Below are 22,659 nucleotides of genomic sequence, written 5' to 3' on the forward strand. Positions count from 1 at the left end.
ATTTATAGTGAATTTTGTGAATAAAGATAGTGTAGGAGGAGACTCAATTGAAATTCCATCTGGCCAGAAGTTATCTGTATACATGACAAAATTTTTAGAATTAAATCATAAGTCAAAGATGCTTTACTTCTTTGAGAGATAATACATGGAAAATTCTATAATTTCATATTATTTTAATTATAAATAATAATAAATTTTATTAATAGTTGTCAAATTGAAATATATTGATATCTTGCAAGAAAAAATACTTTTTCTCCACTTCAGTGGAAACTAATAAGTATATATTCCCTCCTGTATGTAATTCATCTTATAATTTACAATGGGGAATGCAAAAACAGAAAAACAACTAAGTAATGGGAATAGCCTGTCTTCTGAATGTAGAAATAGTAGAAATAATTGATTGAGAAACTCACTTTGTTAAAATTGATCTCAGTTTATTAATATAACAACTATATACAAACATGCTTTGTGCATGTATATGTATTTTTGACTATCATACTTTGTTAGTATTATCCAACTTTAACAAAATGGTTATTAGCAAACAGTAGGAATTAACAACAGAGTAGACAAACTTTCACAGGTTAGAATAACTGCCTATTGTAATCTTGGAACACTACAATAGTGCTTTACTTCATCCAGAATGGAATTTTCTCTCAAAGTGATACATGCCTAATTGATATATACAGATACCATTTTGTCTCTAGGGTAGATATATTTTTGTTGTTTCAGTTAAAATGCAAAGTATTCATTTATCTTCAGGTAGAAATCAGTTGGCACTTGTACTGCAAACACAATCGGGTTTTTTGCAATAAATATTTCTTCTGGTGCACAAAAATGCAAATGTGTCACTTATCACTTGAAAACTTTGTGTGTGTGTTAATGTAATTAAAGCAGCATTAAAGTAGCTACTTGTTCAATGACACATATGATGAGAGGATTACTTTATTTCCATATGTACCAGGTTATTTTCACAGAAGTAGGTAACAGCAAAAAGAAAAAGAAAAAAAAAAAACCCTCTCTGTTGGATAATTGCTTTCATTGTTAAAATATCTAGCTTATAGGTTGGCTTACTCTCAGCTTCAGTTTTGATTTCTGGGTTTTGTTTAGCACTGGTTAAGATACAAAAGATCAGCAACTCCATTCCTTGGAAAATGAACAAATCCCACATGCCATGTAGCATTGATCTTTGGAGTACTTTGAGGTTGTTATTGCTGAACTCCAAAATAGTTTCTATTCAATCATCTAGAACAAAATGGAGTGCAGGTATAATTCTCCATGGCCACAGTGGGGAAGATCATTAAGTTTGGTAAGGAACTATAAGACACTAATTAGACTCCTATTTATAAGACATTCAAGCCATGCTAACATTATTTTTTGCTTTTCTTATAGCTCCTGTTAACCCCCATTTGAGTAAGTATATTTTCACTTTAAAAATGGCACCGTATTTCACAAGTAAAAATAGAAAATGCATAAATATGGAAAGATTATTTAGCAACTGTACATATTTGGTTTAAAATGGAATAACTTTGAAACAGTAAAACTGGCATTAAACATGAATTTTAAGTTTCAAAGAATATGGGTATAAAACAAATTATTTAATACTGATAATTGATTTTTAAAGGATTTCCTAAATATGGAGCCATTTCTCCCAACTTGCTTAATATTTGCTGTTGTCTAACTGTGGGATTATTTTTCCTTTTGTGGCATTTCATATCATTTTTACTGCTATTGTTTGTTTCTTCAGTTATCTTTCTTTGATTTCTACTTTCTACCCTTAAAAGACTGTATTTACTTAGAAAGTTGGTATTTGAATGGTTTGATCAAGAGTTTTCATGGATCACTCTTCTATATCCCCAATTTTTTATCAAAAAGAAGATAATCTTTTCACCATCCTCTTGATAATATCTTGCATTAAAATTAAGGATTGATTTTGGCCTCCTCTTTTGTGTCTAGGAATATATTGTTCTTGGCTAATAAAAGGAGGAAGAACCAACTTCACACTCTCACTCCCATCCATCAATCATTCTCTCTACCTACATTTAGTGAAGAAAATGTCCAAGTCTTTTTTCTCACTTTATTTCCTTTCCTACAATGGGCCTACACTGATTATATACCAAAGCCCAAACTACATTAACTCAGTTCTTATTATAATTTTACCTATGATGCTCTCTTTTTTCTACTTCGGCATATCCAAACCCCAGTATTGAATACTCTCATATATCATTATTGTTTACACATTGCTTTCATGAATAGTTCATTTAGTCATCACAGTGACCTTTTAGTGTGAATGTTATTATCAGCCCTCTGACAGTCACTTTTTTTATACGATTTAACACAAATGCTTCTTCCTCCACTAAGTATTCTCCCTGATTTCCCATAACAAATTACCTTCATCTATGTGACAAACTATTTTTTATTTTCTCATATTCTCCACTAAATTATAAGATGCTTAGGAGCTAAATTTGCCTCTATCCCTATATCCCTATATCTCACTATCTTTGTATCTGTCACAACATCTCATATTTAGCAGGTGTTCAATCATCATTTGTTAAAGAACAAAAACATGACAATTTCAAGATTAAGTAATTGCATAAATCCCTGGTTTCTACCCAAGATACTATTGCTATTGAATTATTTTATTGATTATAGTTTCTTTGAAGGTAAGTCCTCTGATTACACTTTCAGTAGAAATGTTAAAAAGAGTTGTCAAGGGAACATTAAAACTACATACAGGAAAAGGTTGACAAATACTTCTAGAAAAAATTTTGAAGAGCTTCTATTTGTTGAACAAATTCATATATAAATATATGGTAAAGGGAGTATTTGCTAACAGATCACTTTAATAATAAGTACTGTTTATTTTATGGCAAATGAAAAGTTTTACAGAAGAGATATTTGAACTGGATCCTGAAAGTTGAACAGAGGTCCCTCAGGTGATGAAGCAAAGGCATGCCTGCCATTGAAATGAAGGTCATGTTCAGATAATAACTATGTAAAACTCAGTGTCTGGAGTACAATGTTTAAAAGTCACAAAAGCCAGAAGTTTGCCCTGACAATGGGCTACATTAATTAGAATTTGAAGCTTCAAGTTTGGATCAATCTTTTTTGAGTCATAGTTACCAGCTTCTCTTCCTCAGCAAGCATTCATTTTTTGTAGTCAGACAATGGATTGGATTTTCTATTTTAAAGTAATTTCTAGCATAGCTTTCCATACCGAAGATTTCCATTGGCTGTGTACCTTTAAAATTTTTTAATGAATATTCAGTATGATAGAAGATAAGTTGTTTATAATAGAGTTTTTAGTAATTGTCACAAAATGATTTCTCTAGGTTGTCAAGAGTAATTATTTTGTTATTGAGTCATATACTTTTTCCCTTATTAATTAATTTATTTAATCCTATTATTGTCTTCCAAACACATATAAAAAATGTTTTATCAAACAAATCTATTCATTATAGATTAAGACTCTTAATCTAGCCAGAGATTATCAATAAGAGAGGAAAATAAGTCTATGTGTAAAAGGTCATGTTTTGCTTTAGATTTTGCTAAAGAAAGTTAATTTTTCTTTCCTCAGACTACTTTTACTGAAGATTATCTTCCTTAAATGCTATAATTTAATTTAATTTAATGATATAATTTTTAAATTTTTGCCATTTATTTTCAAGGCATAATTTGCATATGGTAAAATTTACTCTCTTTTGCCTACATTCCTATAAAGCGTTGACTAATTCATACAGTCATGTAACCATCACCACAAAGCTCCATCTCCCTTAAGATGTCTATTTTTTCTGCTTTGTAGATAAACATCCTTGCACCCCAGTCCCTGGCGAGCTTATTTTCTGCTACTAATTTTGCTGTAATATTTCGATGTTATGATATACCTGCTTATTCTCCATATTCCATTAAAACAGACCTTCTCCGTAATGATATTGTTATCCAAGTTGAAGAGAATGAAAAGTAAGATGTTCTGGGCATAAAAAATCTAAATGAGGAGAAAATGCAATTAAAAACATTAAGTACTTCTGTTATGATTCTATTTTATTTTTTAAAACGAAGCAAGTGCTGCCAAATCTTCCTTCTTACATGTTATTTATGATTATGTGTAATTAATTTTTATAACACCATTTAGCAATATTTATTCCATAGAATTATTGTCTTGTTAATAAAGTTTTAAAATCTTTTGAATATACATTGGCTTAATTATAAATTAAAATTTGTCTGAAACATCATCCTAGTAGAAAAAAATGATTGTAGTAATGTATCAGAATATATATTATATTTAATAGGATAATAAATGTGATAAGGACTTTATATTTTAACAATAGGTCAAACTAATATTAAATGCTCTTTTGCATTTTATGAACTTATGTAGTCTTTAAGTAAATTTATTTATCCTAAATATTCACTTCCAAAATATGTATAAAGAGAAAGTCCATGAAATTTTGTCATAGTCTGGTTCTTATTTTTAAAAAAGCTTATTTCCTAATTTTAAAAGGGGAAGGATTTCTATTTAGAGTTTTTTTAAAACTTTTTATTGTAATTTTTCAAGAAAGCTATATTCCAAGCACCAGCAGCTCCCCACTGTCCTTCTCATACCTTGTTTATTTCCTGAGGAAGGGTACCCTTGGACCAGATCTGAAGTTTAGCCTGATTGGACTGTGTTAATTGAAAAGAAAAAATTGAACTCAGATTGAAATGGTTTCTGGGGTCTCTCAAGTAATCTCAGTAATGTAATTGGAATTTTCTCTTGTTGAGACATCCTGAATTTTTTAAAAAGTTTATTTGGTCTATTTTAGATTTTGAAGTCTGTAAAATTGTTAAAATTTACAACTTTTAGAAAATTATTTTTTTCCTTCATTTGCTTTATATTAGAAACTATAAGTACTAGACAATATAGGTGTATGTATATATGAAATATATATGCAAAATAAAATAATATAAATGTGCATATATATATACATATCCCTATCTCTAAAAAAAAACCTGAAAAATAAAAAGAGGATTTACCATAGTAACCCACTCAAAAATATTAGTCCAAAGTTAGAACTAATAAAAAGTTCAGTAAAGTGCTGTTATGTAAAATCAACATACAAAAAGCAGTGGCATTTCTATACATTATAAATGAACCATTATGAAAATTAAGAAAATAATTCCATTCACAACAGCAACAAAAAAGAATAAAACACGTAGATATAAACCTAAGAAAATAAGTGAAAGACTTGTACACTGAAAATTATAACACATTGTTGAAGGAAATTACAGCTGACATAAATGGAAAGATGCCCCATGATAATGGATTGGAAGAAATACTATTGTTAAAATGTCCATATTACTTAAAATGATTTATAGATTCAATACAATCCCTATCAGAATATCAATGGAATTCCTCACAGAAATAAAAAAGCATTCCTAAAATTCATATGGAACTACAGAAAATCCCAAATAACCAATGCAATCTTGAGCAAGAAGAAAAAAGGTGGAGTATTTTCAAATATATTACAAAGCTACAGGGGGGAAGATTGGGAAGATGGCGGCGTGAGTACAGCAGCGGAAATCTCCTCCCAAAACCACATATATCTATGAAAACATAACAAAGACAATTCTTCCTAGAATAAAGACCAGAGTACACAGGACAATATCCAGACCATATCCGCACCTGAGAGAACCCAGCGCCTTGCGAAGGGGGTAAGATACAACCTCCAGCCCGGCGGGAGCTGAGCGCCCATCCCCCCAACTCCCGACAGGAGAAGAATAGGCAGAGCGGGAGGGAGACGGAGCCCAGGACTGCCGAACACCCAGCCCCAGCCATCCGGGCCAGAGTGCAGATATAGTGCGTGCGCAGGGGGCCCTGGATGCTAGGAAAACAGGGCAGCAAGAACAGTGAGCGGGCACCGGAGGCCGGGCGCCGGAGGACATATGAAAAGTGAGCAACCAATTTTTTTTTTTTTTCTGTTTTGTTTCGGCAAGCGATTTTGGAAGTCTTAAATGGATAGGGACCCCAATACTAGGGAAACAGGGCAGCAAGAACAGTGCGCGGGCACCAGAGGCCTGGCGCCAGAGGACACCAGAAAAGCGAGTGACCATTTTTTTTGCTGTTTTGTTTTGGCGAGCGCTTTTTGGAAGTCTTAAAGGGATAGGGACCCCAATACTAGGGAAACAGGGCAGCAAGACTGATGAGCAGATGCCTGAGGCTGGTGCCGGAGAATAAAGAAAAACGAAAGGCAACCTTTTTTTTTTTTTGTGGTCGTTATTTTGTTTTGGCAGGTGCTTTTTGGAAGTCTTAAAGGGGCAGGGCGGGACACTTAATCCAGAGGAAGAGAATCCAGGGATCTCTGGGCACCCTAACCCCTGGGCTGCAGGGAGCAGGGAGGCCCATTATGGAGATAAATAGCCTCCCAGCCGCACCCCCTCCAACGCGACTCCACCACTTTGGAGCAGAGGCCCGAGCCAGGCCACGCCCACAGCAACAGCGGAGATTAACTCCATAGCAGCCGGGCAGGAAGCAGAAACCCTGTCTGCGCGCAGCTGCCCAGCACAAGCCACTAGAGGTCGCTGTTCTCCCAGGAGAGGAGGGCCACAAACCAACAAGAAGGGAAGTTCTTCCAGCCATCACTCGTCCCAGCTCTGCAAACTATTCCTATCACCATGAAAAGGCAAAGCTACAGGCAGACAAAGATCACAGAGACAACACCAGAGAAGGAGACAGACAAAACCAGTCTTCCTGACAAAGAATTCAAAAGAAGAATCATAAACATGCTGACAGAGATGCAGAGAAATACGCAAGAGAAATGGGATGAAGTCTGGAGGGAGATCACAGATGCCAGAAAGGAGATCACAGAAATGAAACAAACTCTGGAAGGGTTTATAAACAGAATGGATAGAATGTAAGAGGCCATTGATGGAATTGAAATCAGAGAACAGGAACGCATAGAAGCTGACATAGAGAGAGACAAAAGGATCTCCAGGAATGAAACAATATTAAGAGAACTGTGTGACCAATCCAAAAGGAAAAATATCCGTATTATAGGGGTTCCAGAAGAAGAAGAGAGAGGAAAAGAGATGGAAAGTATCTTAGAAGAAATAATTGCTGAAAACTTCCCCAAACTGGGGGAGGAAATAATCGAACAGACCACGAAAATTCACAGAACCCCCAACAGAAAGGATTCAAGGAGGACAACACCAAGACACATAATAATTAAAATGGCAAAGATCAAGGACAAGGAAAGAATTTTAAAGGCAGCTAGAGAGAAAAAGGTCACCTGTAAAGGAAAACCCATCAGGCTAACATCAGACTTCTCGACAGAAACCCTACAGGCCAGAAGAGAATGGCATGATACGTTTAATACAATGAAACACAAGGGCCTTGAACCAAGGATACTGTATCCAGCACGACTATCATTTAAATATGAAGGTGGGATTAAACAATTCCCAGACAAACAAAAGCTGAGGGAACTTGCTTCCCACAAACCACCTCTACAGAACGTCTTACAGGGACTGCTCTAGATGGGAGCACTCCTAGAAAGAGCACAGCACAAAACACCCAAATATGAAGAATCAAGGAGGAGGAATAAGAAGGGAGAGAAGAACAGAATCCCCAGACAGTGTATATAACAGCTCAAAAACCGAGCTAAGTTAGGCAGTAAGATACTAAAGAGGCTAACCTTGAACCTTTGGTAACCACGAATTTAAAGCCTGAAATGGCAATAAGTACATATCTTTCAAAAGTCACCCTAAATGTTAATGGGCTGAATGCACCAATCAAAAGACACAGAGTAATAGAATGGATAAAAAAGCAAGACCTATCTATATGCTGCTTACAAGAAACTCACCTCAAACCCAAAGACATGTACAGACTAAAAGTCAAGGGATAGAAAAACATATTTCAAGCAAACAACAGCGAGAAGAAAGCAGGGGTTGCAGTACTAATATCAGACAAAATAGACTTCAAAGCAAAGAAAGTAACAAGAGATGAAGAAGGACACTACATAATGATAAAGGGCTCAGTCCAACAAGAGGATATAACCATTATAAATATATATGCACCCAACACAGGAGCACCAGCATATGTGAAACAAATACTAACAGAACTAAAGGGGGAAATAGACTGCAATGCATTCATTCTAGGAGACTTCAACAAACCACTCACCCCAAAGGATAGATCCACCGGGCAGAAGATAAGTAAGGACACGGAAGCACTGAACAACACAGTAGAGCAGATGGACCTAATAGACATCTATAGAACTCTACATCCGAAAGCAACAGGATATACATTCTTCTCAAGTGCACATGGAACATTCTCCAGAATAGACCACATACTAGGCCACAAAAAGAGCCTCAGAAAATTCCAAAAGATTGAAATCCTACCAACCAACTTTTCAGACCACAAAGGCATAAAACTAGAAATAAACTGTACAAAGAAAGCAAAGAGGCTCACAAACACATGGAGGCTTAACAACATGCTCCTAAATAATCAATGGATCAATGACCAAATCAAAACGGAGATCCAGCAATATATGGAAACAAATGACAACAAAAACACTAAGCCCCAACTTCTGTAGGACACAGCAAAAGCAGTCTTAAGAGGAAAGTATATAGCAATCCAAGCATATTTAAAAAAGGAAGAACAATCCCAAATGAATGGTCTAATGTCACAATTATTGAAATTGGAAAAAGAGGAACAAATGAGGCCTAAGGTCAGCAGAAAAGGAGGGACATAATAAAGATCAGAGAAGAAATAAATAAAATTGAGAAGAATAAAACAATAGTAAAAATCAATGAAACCAAGAGCTGATTCTTCGAGAAAATAAACAAAATAGATAAGCCTCTAGCCAGACTTATTAAGAAGAAAAGAGAGTCAACACAAATCAACAGTATCAGAAACGAGAAAGGAAAAATCACGACGGACCCCACAGAACTACACAGAATTATTAGAGAATACTATGAAAACCTATATGCTAACAAACTGGGAAACCTAGGAGAAATGGACAACTTCCTAGAAAAATACAACCTTCCAAGACTGACCGAGAAAGAAACAGAAAATCTAAACAGACCAATTACCAGCAACGAAATTGAAGTGGTAATCAAAAAACTACCAAAGAACAAAACCCCCGGGCCAGATGGATTTACCTCGGAATTTTATCAGTCATACAGGGAAGACATAATACCCATTCTCCTTAGAGTTTTCCAAAAAATAGAGGAGGAGGGGGATACTCCCAAACTCATTCTATGAAGCTAACATCACCCTAATAACAAAACCAGGCAAAGACCCCACCAAAAAAGAAAACTACAGACCAATAGCCCTGATGAATGTAGATGCAAAAATACTCAACAAAATATTAGCAAACCGAATTCAAAAATACATCAAAAGGACCATACACCATGACCAAGTGGGATTCATCCGAGGGATGCAAGGATTGTACAACATTTGAAAGTCCATCAACATCATCCACCACATCAACAAAAAGAAAGACAAAAACCACATGATCACCTCCATAGATGCTGAAAAAGCATTTGACAAAGTTCAACATCCATTCATGATAAAAACTCTCAGCAAAATGGTTATAGAGGGCAAGTACCTCAACATAATAAAGGCCATCTATGATAAACCCACAGCCAACATTATATTGAACAGCGAGAATCTGAAAGCATTTCCTCTGAGATCAGGAACTAGACAGGGATGCCCACTCTCTCCACTGTTATTTAACATAGTACTGGAGGTCCTAGTCACGGCAAACAGACAAAGCAAAGAAATACAAGGAATCCAGATTGGTAAAGAAGAAGTTAAACTGTCACTATTTGCAGATGACATGATACTGCACATAAAAAACCCTAAAGACTGCACCCCAAAACTACTAGAACTGATATCGGAATACAGCAAAGTTGCAGGATACAAAATCAACACACAGAACTCTGTGGCTTTTCTATACACTAACAATGAACCAACAGAAAGAGAAATCAGGAAAACAACTCCATTCACAATTGCATCAAAAAAAATAAAATACCTAGGAATAAAACTAACCAAAGAAGTGAAAGATTTATACTCTGAAAACTACAAGTCACTCTTAAGAGAAATTAAAGGGGACACTAACAGATGGAAACTCATCCCATGCTCGTGGCTAGGAAGAATTAATATCGTCAAAATGGCCATCCTGCCCAAAACAATATACAGATTTGTTGCAATCCCTATGAAACTACCAGCAACATTCTTCAATGAACTGGAACAAATAATTCAAAAATTCATATGGAAACACCAAAGACCCCAAATAGACAAAGCAATCCTGAGAAAGAAGAATAAAGTAGGGGGGATCTCACTCCCCAACTTCAAGCTCTACTATAAAGCCATAGTAATCAAGACAATTTAGTGCAGGCAAAACTGGACAGCTACATGTAGGAGAATGAAACTGGACCATTGTCTAACCCCATATACAAAAGTAAACTCAAAATGGATCAAAGACCTGAATGTAAGCCATAAAAACAATAAAGTCGTGGAAAAAAAACATAGGCAAAAACCTCTTAGACATAAACATGAGTGACCTCTTCTTGAACATATCTTCCCGCGCAAGGAAAACAACAGCAAAAATGAATAAGTGGGACTGTATTAAGCTGAAAAGCTTCTGTACAACAAAAGACACCATCAATAGAACAAAAAGGAACCCTACAGTATGGGAGAATATATTTGAAAATGACAGATCCGATAAAGGCTTGACATCCAGAATATATAAAGAGCTCACACGCCTCAACAAACAAAAACAAATAACCCAATTAAAAAATGGGCAGAGGAGCTGAACAGACAGTTCTCCAAAAAAGAAATACAGATGGCCAACAGACACATGAAAAGTTACTTTACATCGCTAATTATCAGAGAAATGCAAATTAAAACTACAATGAGGTATCACCTCACACCAGTAAGGATGGCTGCCATCCAAAAGACAAACAACAACAAATGTTGGCGAGGCTTTGGAGAAAGGGGAACCCTCCTACACTGCTGGTGGGAATGTAAATTAGTTCAACCTTTGTGGAAAGCAGTATGGAGGTACATCAAAATGTTCAAAACAGACTTACCATTTGACCCAGGAATTGCACTCCTAGGAATTTACCCTAAGAATGCAGCAATCAAGTATGAGGAAGATCAGTGCACCCCTATGTTTATCGCAGCACTATTTACAATAGCCAAGAATTGGTTGTAACCTAAATGTCCATCGATAGATGAATGGATAAAGAAGATGTGGATGGAATACTACTCAGACATAAGAAAAGGGCAAATCCAACCATTTGCAGCAACACTGATGGAGCTGGAGGGTATTATGCTCAGTGAAACAAGCCAAGCGGAGAAAGAGAAATACCAAATGATTTCACTTATCTGTGGAATATAAGAACAAAGGAAAAACTGAAGGAGCAAAACAGCAGCAGAATCACAGAACTCAAGAATGGACTAACAGGTACCAAAGGGAAAGGGACTGGGGAGGATGGGTGGGTAGGGAGGGATAAGGGGGGGGAGAAGTAGGGGGGTATTAAGATTAGAATGCATGGGGGGGTAGGATAAAAGGGAGGGCTGTACAACACAGAGAAGGCAAGTAGGGATTCTACAACATTTTGCTATGCTGATGGACAGTGACTGTAAAGGGGTTTATAGGGGGGACCTGGTATAGGGGAGAGCCTAGTAAACATAATATTAGTCATGTTAGTGTAGATTAGTGATACCAAAAAAAAAAAAAAGGCAGTTCCTGTGTGGTAACCTCCAATGAGTTCTACACAAGGGTATAAAGGGCATATAAAAGTGTAGGCAAAGGGTCTGTTTGTGTTTATACAGAGGATCAAAGTCTAATTGGGCTACCCCAAAAATGAACTAAGATATGATATGAAAAAGAACTTCTAACATCAGCACTCTCGGGAAGACTCATCCAGAAGATGATCATCAAAAAACCCCAACAAAGATCCACACACTGCTACAGCTGTAGATGCACTCATCCCACCAGTTCCTGGACTTGCCATGGGAATGAAGAAGGAGATATCTAAGCTGGCCTGTGCATACAGTAAAACAACAAATTTGACTGGATCTATACTGTTGGAACTCAATCAAGAATTAGGAGAAGTGCAAATTGTAGCGCTCCAAAATCTTACAACTACAGACTATTTACTGTTAAAAGAACATAAGGGATGTGAACACTCCCCAGGAATGGGTTGTTTTAATTTGTCTGATTTCTCTCAGACTGTTCAAGTTCATTTGGACAATATCCACCATATCATAGATAAGTATTCACAAATGCCTAAGGTGCCTAATGGTTTTCTTGGTTTCACTGGAGATGGCTGGTAATTACAGGTATGCTTTGGTTGTGTAACTATACTCCTATTATGTTAATGTGTGTGCGCAATTTAAGTAGTAGCTTAAAACCTATACATGCTGAAGTTACTCTATAAGAATATATGTCAAAGAAATAATCAATCTTCCCAGGTTTCTGCCACCTGCTACTTCTATAGCTTTTCTTCTTCCTTCCTAATTACAACCCTTAAATAGAATTCGTGCCTCACATCAAATTTACCGAGTATCATAATTCTTCCAAGTAGTAAAGATACCTCAAGACAAATGCTGGGCATAGAAGCTACAGGGAATAAATATGCAAAGAAATAAAAAGCTAACCGTTTCAAACAATAAGGCTTCTCTCTCACTTACCAACTTCACATTTCCCTGTATGGCCCCGGAAGATGACTGGTTAGCCAGAGACGGGTAAGATTCCTCAAGGGAGGAACAACCTAAGACAGGCACAGTCGCAGGGGGGTCATCAGGTGAGAAATTGGGGATCAACAGAGGTGAGGCTTAGAACCTCACCCCCCCTGTTCTGAGAGAAATCTTCTGCATACGTGGATGTTTTATTGCCCTTGTCTAGCTCGGATTAATACATAGTCTACAGGCACACACCTGATCATCTACATTTGCTCTCTTACAACACTAAACTATGTTTTCTACCTTTATCTTGTATCTACCTACCACTTCAGCATTTTATTAAAAATAATAATAATAAAGAGAGAAATGTGTTATCCACATATAAATCAAGTATAAAAATCAAATGAATATTCATATTTGAACTGACTGTTTATAGTTCATAATGCATGAACAAAACCGAAAGTTTCTGTGATGACTGTCCTTGTAATGTTCACCATGTAACTTATTCACTATGTAAGAATTTGTTCTCCATGTAAGAACTGGTTTGTTACACCTCAGAAGATTGGAGACTGATGAAAATTAGGCTTGGGTTGGATTAATGATTGTGCATTGAGCATTGACTCCCCTATACAGAATTTTATTGTTGTTAACGACCATTTGATCAATAAATATGAGAGATGCCCTCACAAACAAACAAACAAAAAAAAAGTACACACTTCCAATGGTAAAATAAATAAGTAACCGGGATGTAATGTATAGCATAAGGAATATAGTCAAAATATTGTAACAACTTGGTATGGTGATAGCTGGTACCTAGAATTATCATGTATATAAATGTTGAATCACTACGTTGTACACCTGAAACTAATGTAATGTAACACTGTGTGTCAACTACCCTTCAATAAATAATAATTATCTACAAAAAAAAAAGCTACAGCAATCAGAAGTATGCTACTGGCATAAAAACCAATAGATACCACAGTGGAACAAAATGCAGAACCCATAAATAAATCCACAAATTTTTGGCCCACTGATTTTCTGCAAGCATGTCAAGAATACACAATGGGGATGGGACAGTCTCTGCAGTTCACCCTTGTCCACTATTGGTGGTAATGCAAATTACTATAGACATTTTGGAAAATAGAATGGCGATTCCTCAAAAAATTAAAAATAGAACTACCATATGATCCAACAATCCCACTTATGAACATATATCCAAAGGAAATGAACTGTCAATCTCTGTGGGTTTTTTATTAAAGTATACTTGAAATATTGTCTTATATTGGTTTCAAGTACACAGCACAATGATTCAACAGTTCCCATATTATTAAATTCTCCCCCTCACTCGTGCACTACTTACTATCTGTCCACATAGACAGCCACTGTGGAGAGCAGTATGGAGGTTCCTAAAAAAACTAAAAATAGAACTCTCAATCGTAAGTGGGTACCTGTAATGCCAAGTTCATTGCAGCATTATTCACAGTAACCAAGAAATGGGAACACACTGTCAATGGACAGATAAATGAAGAAAGAAAATTCAGTGTATACCTCCATACTAATATTAATCAGCTTTAAAAAAGAAGGCTATTTTACCATTTGAGACAACATGGATGACTCTGGTTTATTATGCTAGGTAAAATATGCCAGACACAGAAGGGCAAATATTTCATGATCTCACTTACATGTGTAATGTAAACTAGTCAAACTCTGAGGCAGAGAATAGAATGTTGGTTGCCAAGAGCCAGAAGGAGGGGGAAATGCAGACATGTGAGTCAAAAGGGTATACATTTTCACTTATGCTAGATGAGTAAATTCTGAAGATCTAATGCATATCATAGAGACTACATTTAACAATACTGTATTGTATACCTGAAATTTGCTAGGAGGGAAGATCTTAATTGTTCTCATCACAAAAATAAATAAATAAGTAAAAGTGAAAGAAAAATAGTAGTAACTATGTGATATGTGAAATTATAGATACATTAATTTCCTTGATTGTGGTAATTATTTCAAAATGTATATGTATATCAAAATATCAAGTTGTACACCTAAATATATACAATTTTAACGTGTCATTTATACCTCAGTAATGCTGAAAAATAAAATAAAAAATAGATAAGGAGGGTAGGTGGGTACAAGAGCCCTTGAGCTAGAGGACTATTGAACACCAAGGTGCTTATCCCTGAGTTTTGATTCTTTCTTTACCACATAGAGAAGGATTTAGGGACATAATACACAATTTTGGAGACCATACAATACAGAACATCTCAAATACTTTTATTCATTTCCATACATACCTGGAAGCTCTACCAAATCATATTGCGATTAATTAGAAAACTAGTGAAAAACTCAAGACCAAGTCAATCTTCAGTACCATAGCTTTGTGAAAACCCTAGATTTTATTACTTTCCTATTTTATGAGATCTTCTAATATTTAATATTGCATTGACTTTTGGTAAGTTTTTACAGACTGATGCATTTTCATTATCCACAAAGATATTCCTTATTCCAATAAATATTTTTATGAATAGACCTTTAAAAATATATTTATAATTACTCACATAAAATGGCAAGATAATCATAAAATTACTATGGTCTTGAATAGTGTTTTTTCCATTTCACCTGGTGATGTTTCATAACATCTCTCCAGTAATAGCTTTCTTTACTGTAAAGATATATTCATAGTAGTAATGAAAAACTATTGAGATTACTTATGTATCTTTGGCCAGTGTGAATTATAGTTTTAGATCTCCTTTAAGTTTATTGCAAACAATTTGTGTAACATAAAAATAACCTAAATTATGAAAAATTTAGGCATATCTAGGTATATAGGCATGTCTTAGTTTTTGTAAGCTATATCTTGCTTAATTTTACTATGAGAGACAGATTCCCATTTTAAAAATTATTGTTTTTGCAGTTTCTTTTTCAAACAAAGTGAAATAAAATTATACACAATATATTTACTAGATGTTACAAAAGTTCATTTCACATAATTTTAAATAACGTAAAAAGTAAGACTTGGCAGCATATCTATAAAGAAATACTCAGTCTTTACATTTGTTTTTTGACATTTCATTTGCGTACATACACATAATTAAACAACTGAAAACATTTAAAATCAAACATTGCCTTTATAATGACTCTAAAGTAGGAACTAAAGGAATCTGATATTGTTCCTAGTAGACATTTAAAGAAATCTATCCATGCATATAGCTGTACAGCTGTCACCAACATTAGATCTTCAATTGGTAGGACCAGGAAGTCATGTCTCATTTAGTCAGAGATCTGTAATATAAAAATGCTAATAGATATTTTATGTGGAATATTTTTTACCCCAAAATTTACTAACTTAGAATCCCCCAAATGCTTATATTCTCTGTAAACATTCCTACTCAGAGAATAACCTAAAAATAAACACAAATAGGTTCAGCGAATCTTTAATTTGAAAACAAAATGGAAATGTATTATTTAAACTAAAAGGGAAAGCCTTCTGTTTTATTTTATTTATAAATATCAGTGGTTTTCTTCTTTATTTTCTTCCTTCCTTCTCTCCAACCTTCTCTTCTTCTCTCTTATTTTTCTTTTTAATGTAGTAAGAACACTTAACATGAGATCTACCTTCTCAATAATTTTTTAAAGTATATAACACAGTATTGCTAATTATAGCCACAGTGTTGTATAGCAGATCTTCAGAAAGTATTCCTCTTAACTGAAAGTTCGTATCTGTGTTCATCATCTCCCTCAATCCTTGACAACTAGATTCTACTCTGCTTCCATGTGTTTGGACATTTTAGATAGCTCATGTAAGTGTAATCATTCAGTATTTGTTTCTCTGACTGGCTTATTTTACTTAGATAATGTCCTCCTGGTTCATTAATGTTGTCACATATGGTAAAATTTCTTTCTTTTTTAAGGCTGATGATATTCCAGTGTATGCATATGCCACATTTTCTTTTCCATTCATCCAGTGATGAACATTTAGGTTGTTTCCATGTCTTGGCAATTGTGAATAACATTATAGTGAGCATGGGAGTGCACATATCTCTTCAATATTTTGGTTTCATTTCCTTTAGGTTTATATGCATAGGAGGGATTTCTAGATGATAAAATCTACCATATTATAGCTTTGTAATATATTTTAAAATCAACAAGTATTGTACCTCCAGCTTTGTTCTTCTTGTTCATAATTGTGTTGGGAATTCAAGGTCTTTCATGGTTCTATATAAATTTTAGGAATGTTTTTGCTACTATAAAAAAATACCATTGGTATATTCATAGGAATTGAATTGAATCTATAGATCATTTTCATTTGTATGGGCATTTTAACAATATTAATTCTTCCAAACTAAGAATATAGAGTGTCTTTCCAAATATTTGTGCCTTCTTTAATTTCTTTCATTGAGACCTTGTAGTTTTCAATGTACAAGGATTTTCATTTCTTTGGTTAAGTTTATTCCCAAGTATTTTATTCTTTTCAATGCTATTGTAAATGGGATAGTTTTCTCAATTTGCTTCTCAGGTAATTCATTGTTAGTGTATAGAAACACACAGATTAATTCAGGGTCCAACTTCAAGGACTCCACTCCCAGGGATATCTGATAAATCTAATCCATTGTTGGTGAAAAAAGACAAATGGAGTCTCTGTTATTGAGAAGTTTATATCTCTGTGAATTCCAGGGAATCTCTATTCAGTTTGACTGTATTATCTACCAGATGAACTTAGGCAAAGTTTTCTTCTCTCCTGTCAGCTTCATTGGTATTGCTGTGATTTCACAGAGCTGTTATGAGTTTGAATGAAATAATATGAATTATGTTTAATTTTTCTCAAAGATTATTTACATTTTGTCTAATGAATTTTATTATCTCCTTTATTTACTCCTATATTTCAAGCAGGGTACATCCCAGTAAAAAAACCATTTGATACCAGGAAATGTCACTACCACCTTCATTTCAGGGACAGTTGAAGAAAGCTCTCTCTGAATTTGTTGTTGGGTCTAGATTTAGCATGTAGCAGACATCCAAGAAATCTCAGTCCCTCCACAGGGTCTTCATGAAGATTTTTCAATACTTCATCTATTGAATATTAGATCTGAAAGAGAACTACTTTTTTAAAATAATTTGCCATTATCTTCCCCTAAATAAACTTGTATTTGTGCAAATGAGTATATATAAAAGCATTCCCAGGCATGGTATGAAAAATTATAGCTTTAAGGTATATAACTTTAAAGTGCTATCAGGTAAATTAATAAAGATAATTTTCTAATTGAAACTTTTGTTCAATTGTTCCTATACTTGTAAAATGAAAGTTGGGAAAACTCATTAGCCAAAATATAAGTGCAAATTATATTCTTTAATTTCATTAGTTATATTAATTAAATTAATAATTAAATCTAAGTTACTTGGATATTTCAGAGGTAAAAGGTTTGGATTTAGTTATTAAATAAGAGATTGGTTTATATACCAAGATTATTTGTCTTTTTCATTAACAATGAAAAGCTTTAAGTTTAGTTGTAATCTTGTGCACTATGATTGCTCGGGTGCCATTATTGTAATCTAACATTACTATTACTATATAATGTTTTAAATTTTTGCTTATAAGAATACTGCAGTGTTTGTTATTGTAATTAATATTGTTCACTTTAATTAAAATGTGTTAACAGGAGAATTTCACTGTGGATTTGAAGATGGTAACATTTGTTTGTTCACCCAAGATGACACAGATAACTTTGACTGGACCAAGCAGAGCACCGCAACAAGAAATACAAAATATACTCCAAACACAGGACCTAATGCTGATCGTAGTGGCTCCAAAGAAGGTATGAGGGTATGAAATGTTGTATTCATAGCAATCATAGGCTATCCATTTTAGAAATGCCATTAATATGACATGCAAGAGAGTGCTTAGCTATTGATTGGAAGATCATGGAGTATTTTTTATGTTCAGTATCAGTAACTCAGATATTTCCAAAGGTTTTAAACATTAATTTTCTCTTAAAACTCACTGACATATGTAGTTGAGAGATTAGGATTCTTTTTTCATAATTCAAGTCTAAAATTTCAATTTTTACTGACATATATATATAGTTGAGAGATTAGGATTATTTTTTCATAATTCAAATCTAAAATTCCAATTTTGTCTCAAGTTTTTAAACATTTTAAATAATTTTATCTTTAATTATTTATATCATTTATTCTTTATATTATGTTGCATGTATACATACTTAATAAATGAGATACAAATCCTATCAAACTTTGTTTTGTATGAAAACTCGAAAACTTCTCAGTGATTTCAGATTTCATGTCACCTAATAATGTGTTTAAATATTTTGTCTTTTTAAAGGTTTTTATATGTACATTGAGACATCTCGACCTAGATTGGAAGGTGAAAAGGCACGACTTCTCAGCCCTGTTTTCAGCATAGCTCCTAAAAATCCTTATGGACCGACAGACACTGCATATTGCTTCAGCTTCTTCTATCATATGTATGGACAACATATAGGTGAGATTCATGAATTACTATGTTTCTTCTAAAGTAAATCATAACTAAGAAGAAAATGATTCACAAGGACATAATGAAATAAATTTTAGTCAATATCATCATTGGCTTTTAACTACCTTATCAAAAATTACAAAATCAGGTATTAAGAATTTTCCCCCATCATGTCCTAATTTCCCAAATATAGATTAGAGTTTGAAATTTTGGAGCATACCTCTTCTGAAATCCTAATTCTGGAGACCATTGGATAGGTTAAATTTTTTATGAGATCTTCTTGTGGACTTAATATCAGTGTAATTCAGGGTGTTCCTTTCCAAAGAAATTTGCTTGAATAATGACTCTGTATATTAATGATCATGAGAAGGAGTATTGTCATATTTGAAAGACAAGTACTTCTAGCACCACATACATTTGGAATTTTGTTGTGATATTTTCTTGTTTATAAAGTATACCTAACACACCTAGTGGGATTTAAGAACATCCTGCATCCTGAAGAGCATTCCCTGCCCTTAAAGACTTTGCACAGTAGTGGAGGCTAAGATCAGTAAATACATAATTGTCTCAGATAGAATACTAATAACCTTGAAAAAGAACCTAGCAAAACTGTTATGGGAATAAGGAGAGGTCATACAGATCTACAAGTCTTTATGTGCAATTCTAAAATAGAATTTTTTTAAAAAAAACTTAAAAATTATTTTAATTTAATTATTTGGTGGCACATGCTAGCTTGATCTACATGTGTTAGAATTTATGACCTGAACTGACAGGAGCCTAAGTACTGTTATTTAGCCAAATGAGTGTGAACATTTGTACTATTTGCAGCAAAATATTATTGTGTTTAATGGTGTCATTCTGTTCCAGATCCTCCCAGGGTATGTCATGTAATAAACAAGATACATACTCTTTCATTACCTTTCTAAAATAAAACAAAATTCTGAATGGTGAAGCATATCTAGACCCACAGAGTTTGTCAAGGGATTATGAATCTAATCTAGTTGAAAAATAATACAATGCTTCAGGACAAAGGAAATATTTCTCTATGAAAGAAGGCTATATTCTCAATAGAAGCAGATGAGCACAGGGAAGATTATGGCACTTGTAATGAGGAACTAAAGTGCAGGAAGTTAGAATGGCATTAAGTGTCTTGAAATAAACTAACAATAACAAATATAAACTAATAAACTTTAATAAAATAAAATAAGTACTGATACAATTTGTACACAAAATAGTAAAATTATGCACATCATATATGCTAGCTACTGTACTGTTTTAGTTAAGCAATCCTCTTAATAAGCTTATAAAAATGAGCATCACTGTCTGTCTTTTACACTGGAGAAAAGTGAACCTCAGAGAGTTTGTATAAATTGCAAGTAACTGGTTATGTGGGGGAAACTCATGGCCAGCAGTATTAACTGGTGTTCTTCAGAGTGGAACAATAGATGACCTGCCTGGAAGGACAGCTCTTGTGCAGTAAAAGTACCCTCAGCGTAAAGTCAGACGACCTGGGCTGTAGCACTCAGTCACTGTAAGACTTAAGAGAAGTTACTTACAGTGTCTGGATCTTGTCTCCTCATCTGTAAAATGGGAATAATAATTCCTATTACAGAAATGTGTAGTTAAAATTAAGTGAGGTAAATAACATATAAAATCTTCTGTTAAGTGGTAGACATTCATAATCTTAGATTACCTTGAATCTCAAAGCAGCAATAATACAATAATAGAGTAATACCTAATGTTTATGGAGAACCTGAATCATGACTTATTTCTCTTGATTTTCACAATAAACATTGTGCTCACTAAAATTATGTTGTTTTGTAGATAAGAAAACTAAAATACAGAGAATTTTAAATGCCATGCTCATCATACCATAGCTGATAAGTAGTAAAGCTATAATACCAATATGCTTCACCATTCTGCAGGGAGACTTATTGGAATGTCATGGAAGGTAAGCTAATTTTAGTAGTCAGTTACAGATTTTGTGCAGAAAACAGTCATAATGAGATCCTTGATTTGGGAAAATAAGACTTATAGGAGTGAGAAATAGAATCATTGAGAAATAGAATGTAAACTGAACAACAAAAAGCTATGACAGTAGTCACGGGTTCACTACAGCCTAACTTATGAAAGGAAATAAATCTCCACACAATTGCCAAGCCAGTTTATTATGAGATTGCAGTTGACCCTTGAACAACCTGGGTTTGAACTTAATGGGTCTGCTTATACACAGTTTTTTTTCAATAAATATACTGGAGAAATCTTTAGAGATTTGTGGCAATTTGCAAAAACATTTTCTTTTCTTTACCTACTTTATTGTAAGAATATAATATGTAACACTTATAAAATATAAAATAGGTGTTGATCAACTGTTTATGCTTCCAGTCAAAAGTGGGCTATTAGTAATTAAGTTTCTGGAGAGTCAAAAGTTATAGGCAGTTTTTCAACTGAGCAGGGGTCTGCACAGCTAACCCCCACATTGTTGAAGGGTCAGTTGTGCCATCTTATTACAAAGGTAGGATTAACTCAACTCTGATTTTTCCCTTACATTAATCATGTACATTTTACTTACGTTCTAATTTGAATATATTTCATAAACTTTCTCTTCTCCCAATTTACCTTGGAACAGGCATATTTAAATTGGTTTTTTAAATAAATAATTCCAAGGTTAATATTTTGAGTTATACTTTAATGAGTAAAATACACATTCTCTTTATTTATGGGCTGTCTCCCTCTCAGAATTTCTGCATTTTTATAGTGAGTCCCAAGATAATTTTAATATACTCTTAACTTCACAATTGTTATTCTCTTTATTGTCAAAAGACTTTTACCGTTTTTATTTTACTTGTTTCAGAGAGAAGGCAGCTTCTACATTTCTTCCAGGTTGTCAAACATTTACCACCTTGATCCCTGTGTCATTTCTGTGCTTCATCAGATGGTTAAAAGTTGCAGGGATCAGATCAGTCACTTGGATCCCCCTCAGCAGGGCACAATCATACTGCTTCCTGAAATCTAGGCAAAAATATGTGTTCCAGACATTGACCAATCCATTAGGACTAGATGAGCTACCTCATTAGGGAGATGTTGCCTGCAGCTGAAACTTCCCTGTTTGCAAATATTATTCTAAGACACTCAATCATCTGTAAACCTGGGGGCATTTATCATCACTACTTTTACAAATTACACTCTCAGTTTTATTCATTCTTTTGGAAATCCAGATTAAAAAATGATTTGTCCTGGATTTCTAATAGCCTAACTGCAGTTATTACTTCTTGAGGAACTGTAAGTAATCCTTGTTGTTTTAACCATGACTAATGAACAATATATCATGGAGAATTGTAATTTTTAGTAATGCAAATGGATGATGAGCTATATATTATTTAGAAGAGATTCCTCCTTGAAACAAAGCCAAATATGTTTTCTTATTTATTGCTATACAACAAATTTTCCCCAAATTTTGTGGCTTCAAACAACATTTGTTTCTGTGGTTCAGGCATAGCTGGGTGCT

General features: G+C 34.2%; 1 protein-coding gene across 1 annotated transcript in view; it reads left to right on the forward strand.

Moving 5' to 3' along the window:
* MDGA2 (MAM domain containing glycosylphosphatidylinositol anchor 2) overlaps window positions 1-22,659 on the forward strand; it is a 900,504-nt gene that overhangs the window by 842,159 nt on the left and 35,686 nt on the right. Inside the window, exons 12-14 of the mRNA XM_057488484.1 lie at window positions 1,390-1,410; window positions 18,322-18,477; window positions 19,002-19,160. Coding sequence (XP_057344467.1) covers window positions 1,390-1,410; window positions 18,322-18,477; window positions 19,002-19,160 — 336 coding nt within the window. The remainder of the gene's footprint in view (window positions 1-1,389; window positions 1,411-18,321; window positions 18,478-19,001; window positions 19,161-22,659) is intronic.

This window comes from Manis pentadactyla, chromosome 11, assembly GCF_030020395.1.
Source record: "Manis pentadactyla isolate mManPen7 chromosome 11, mManPen7.hap1, whole genome shotgun sequence".
Taxonomy (NCBI): domain Eukaryota; kingdom Metazoa; phylum Chordata; class Mammalia; order Pholidota; family Manidae; genus Manis; species Manis pentadactyla.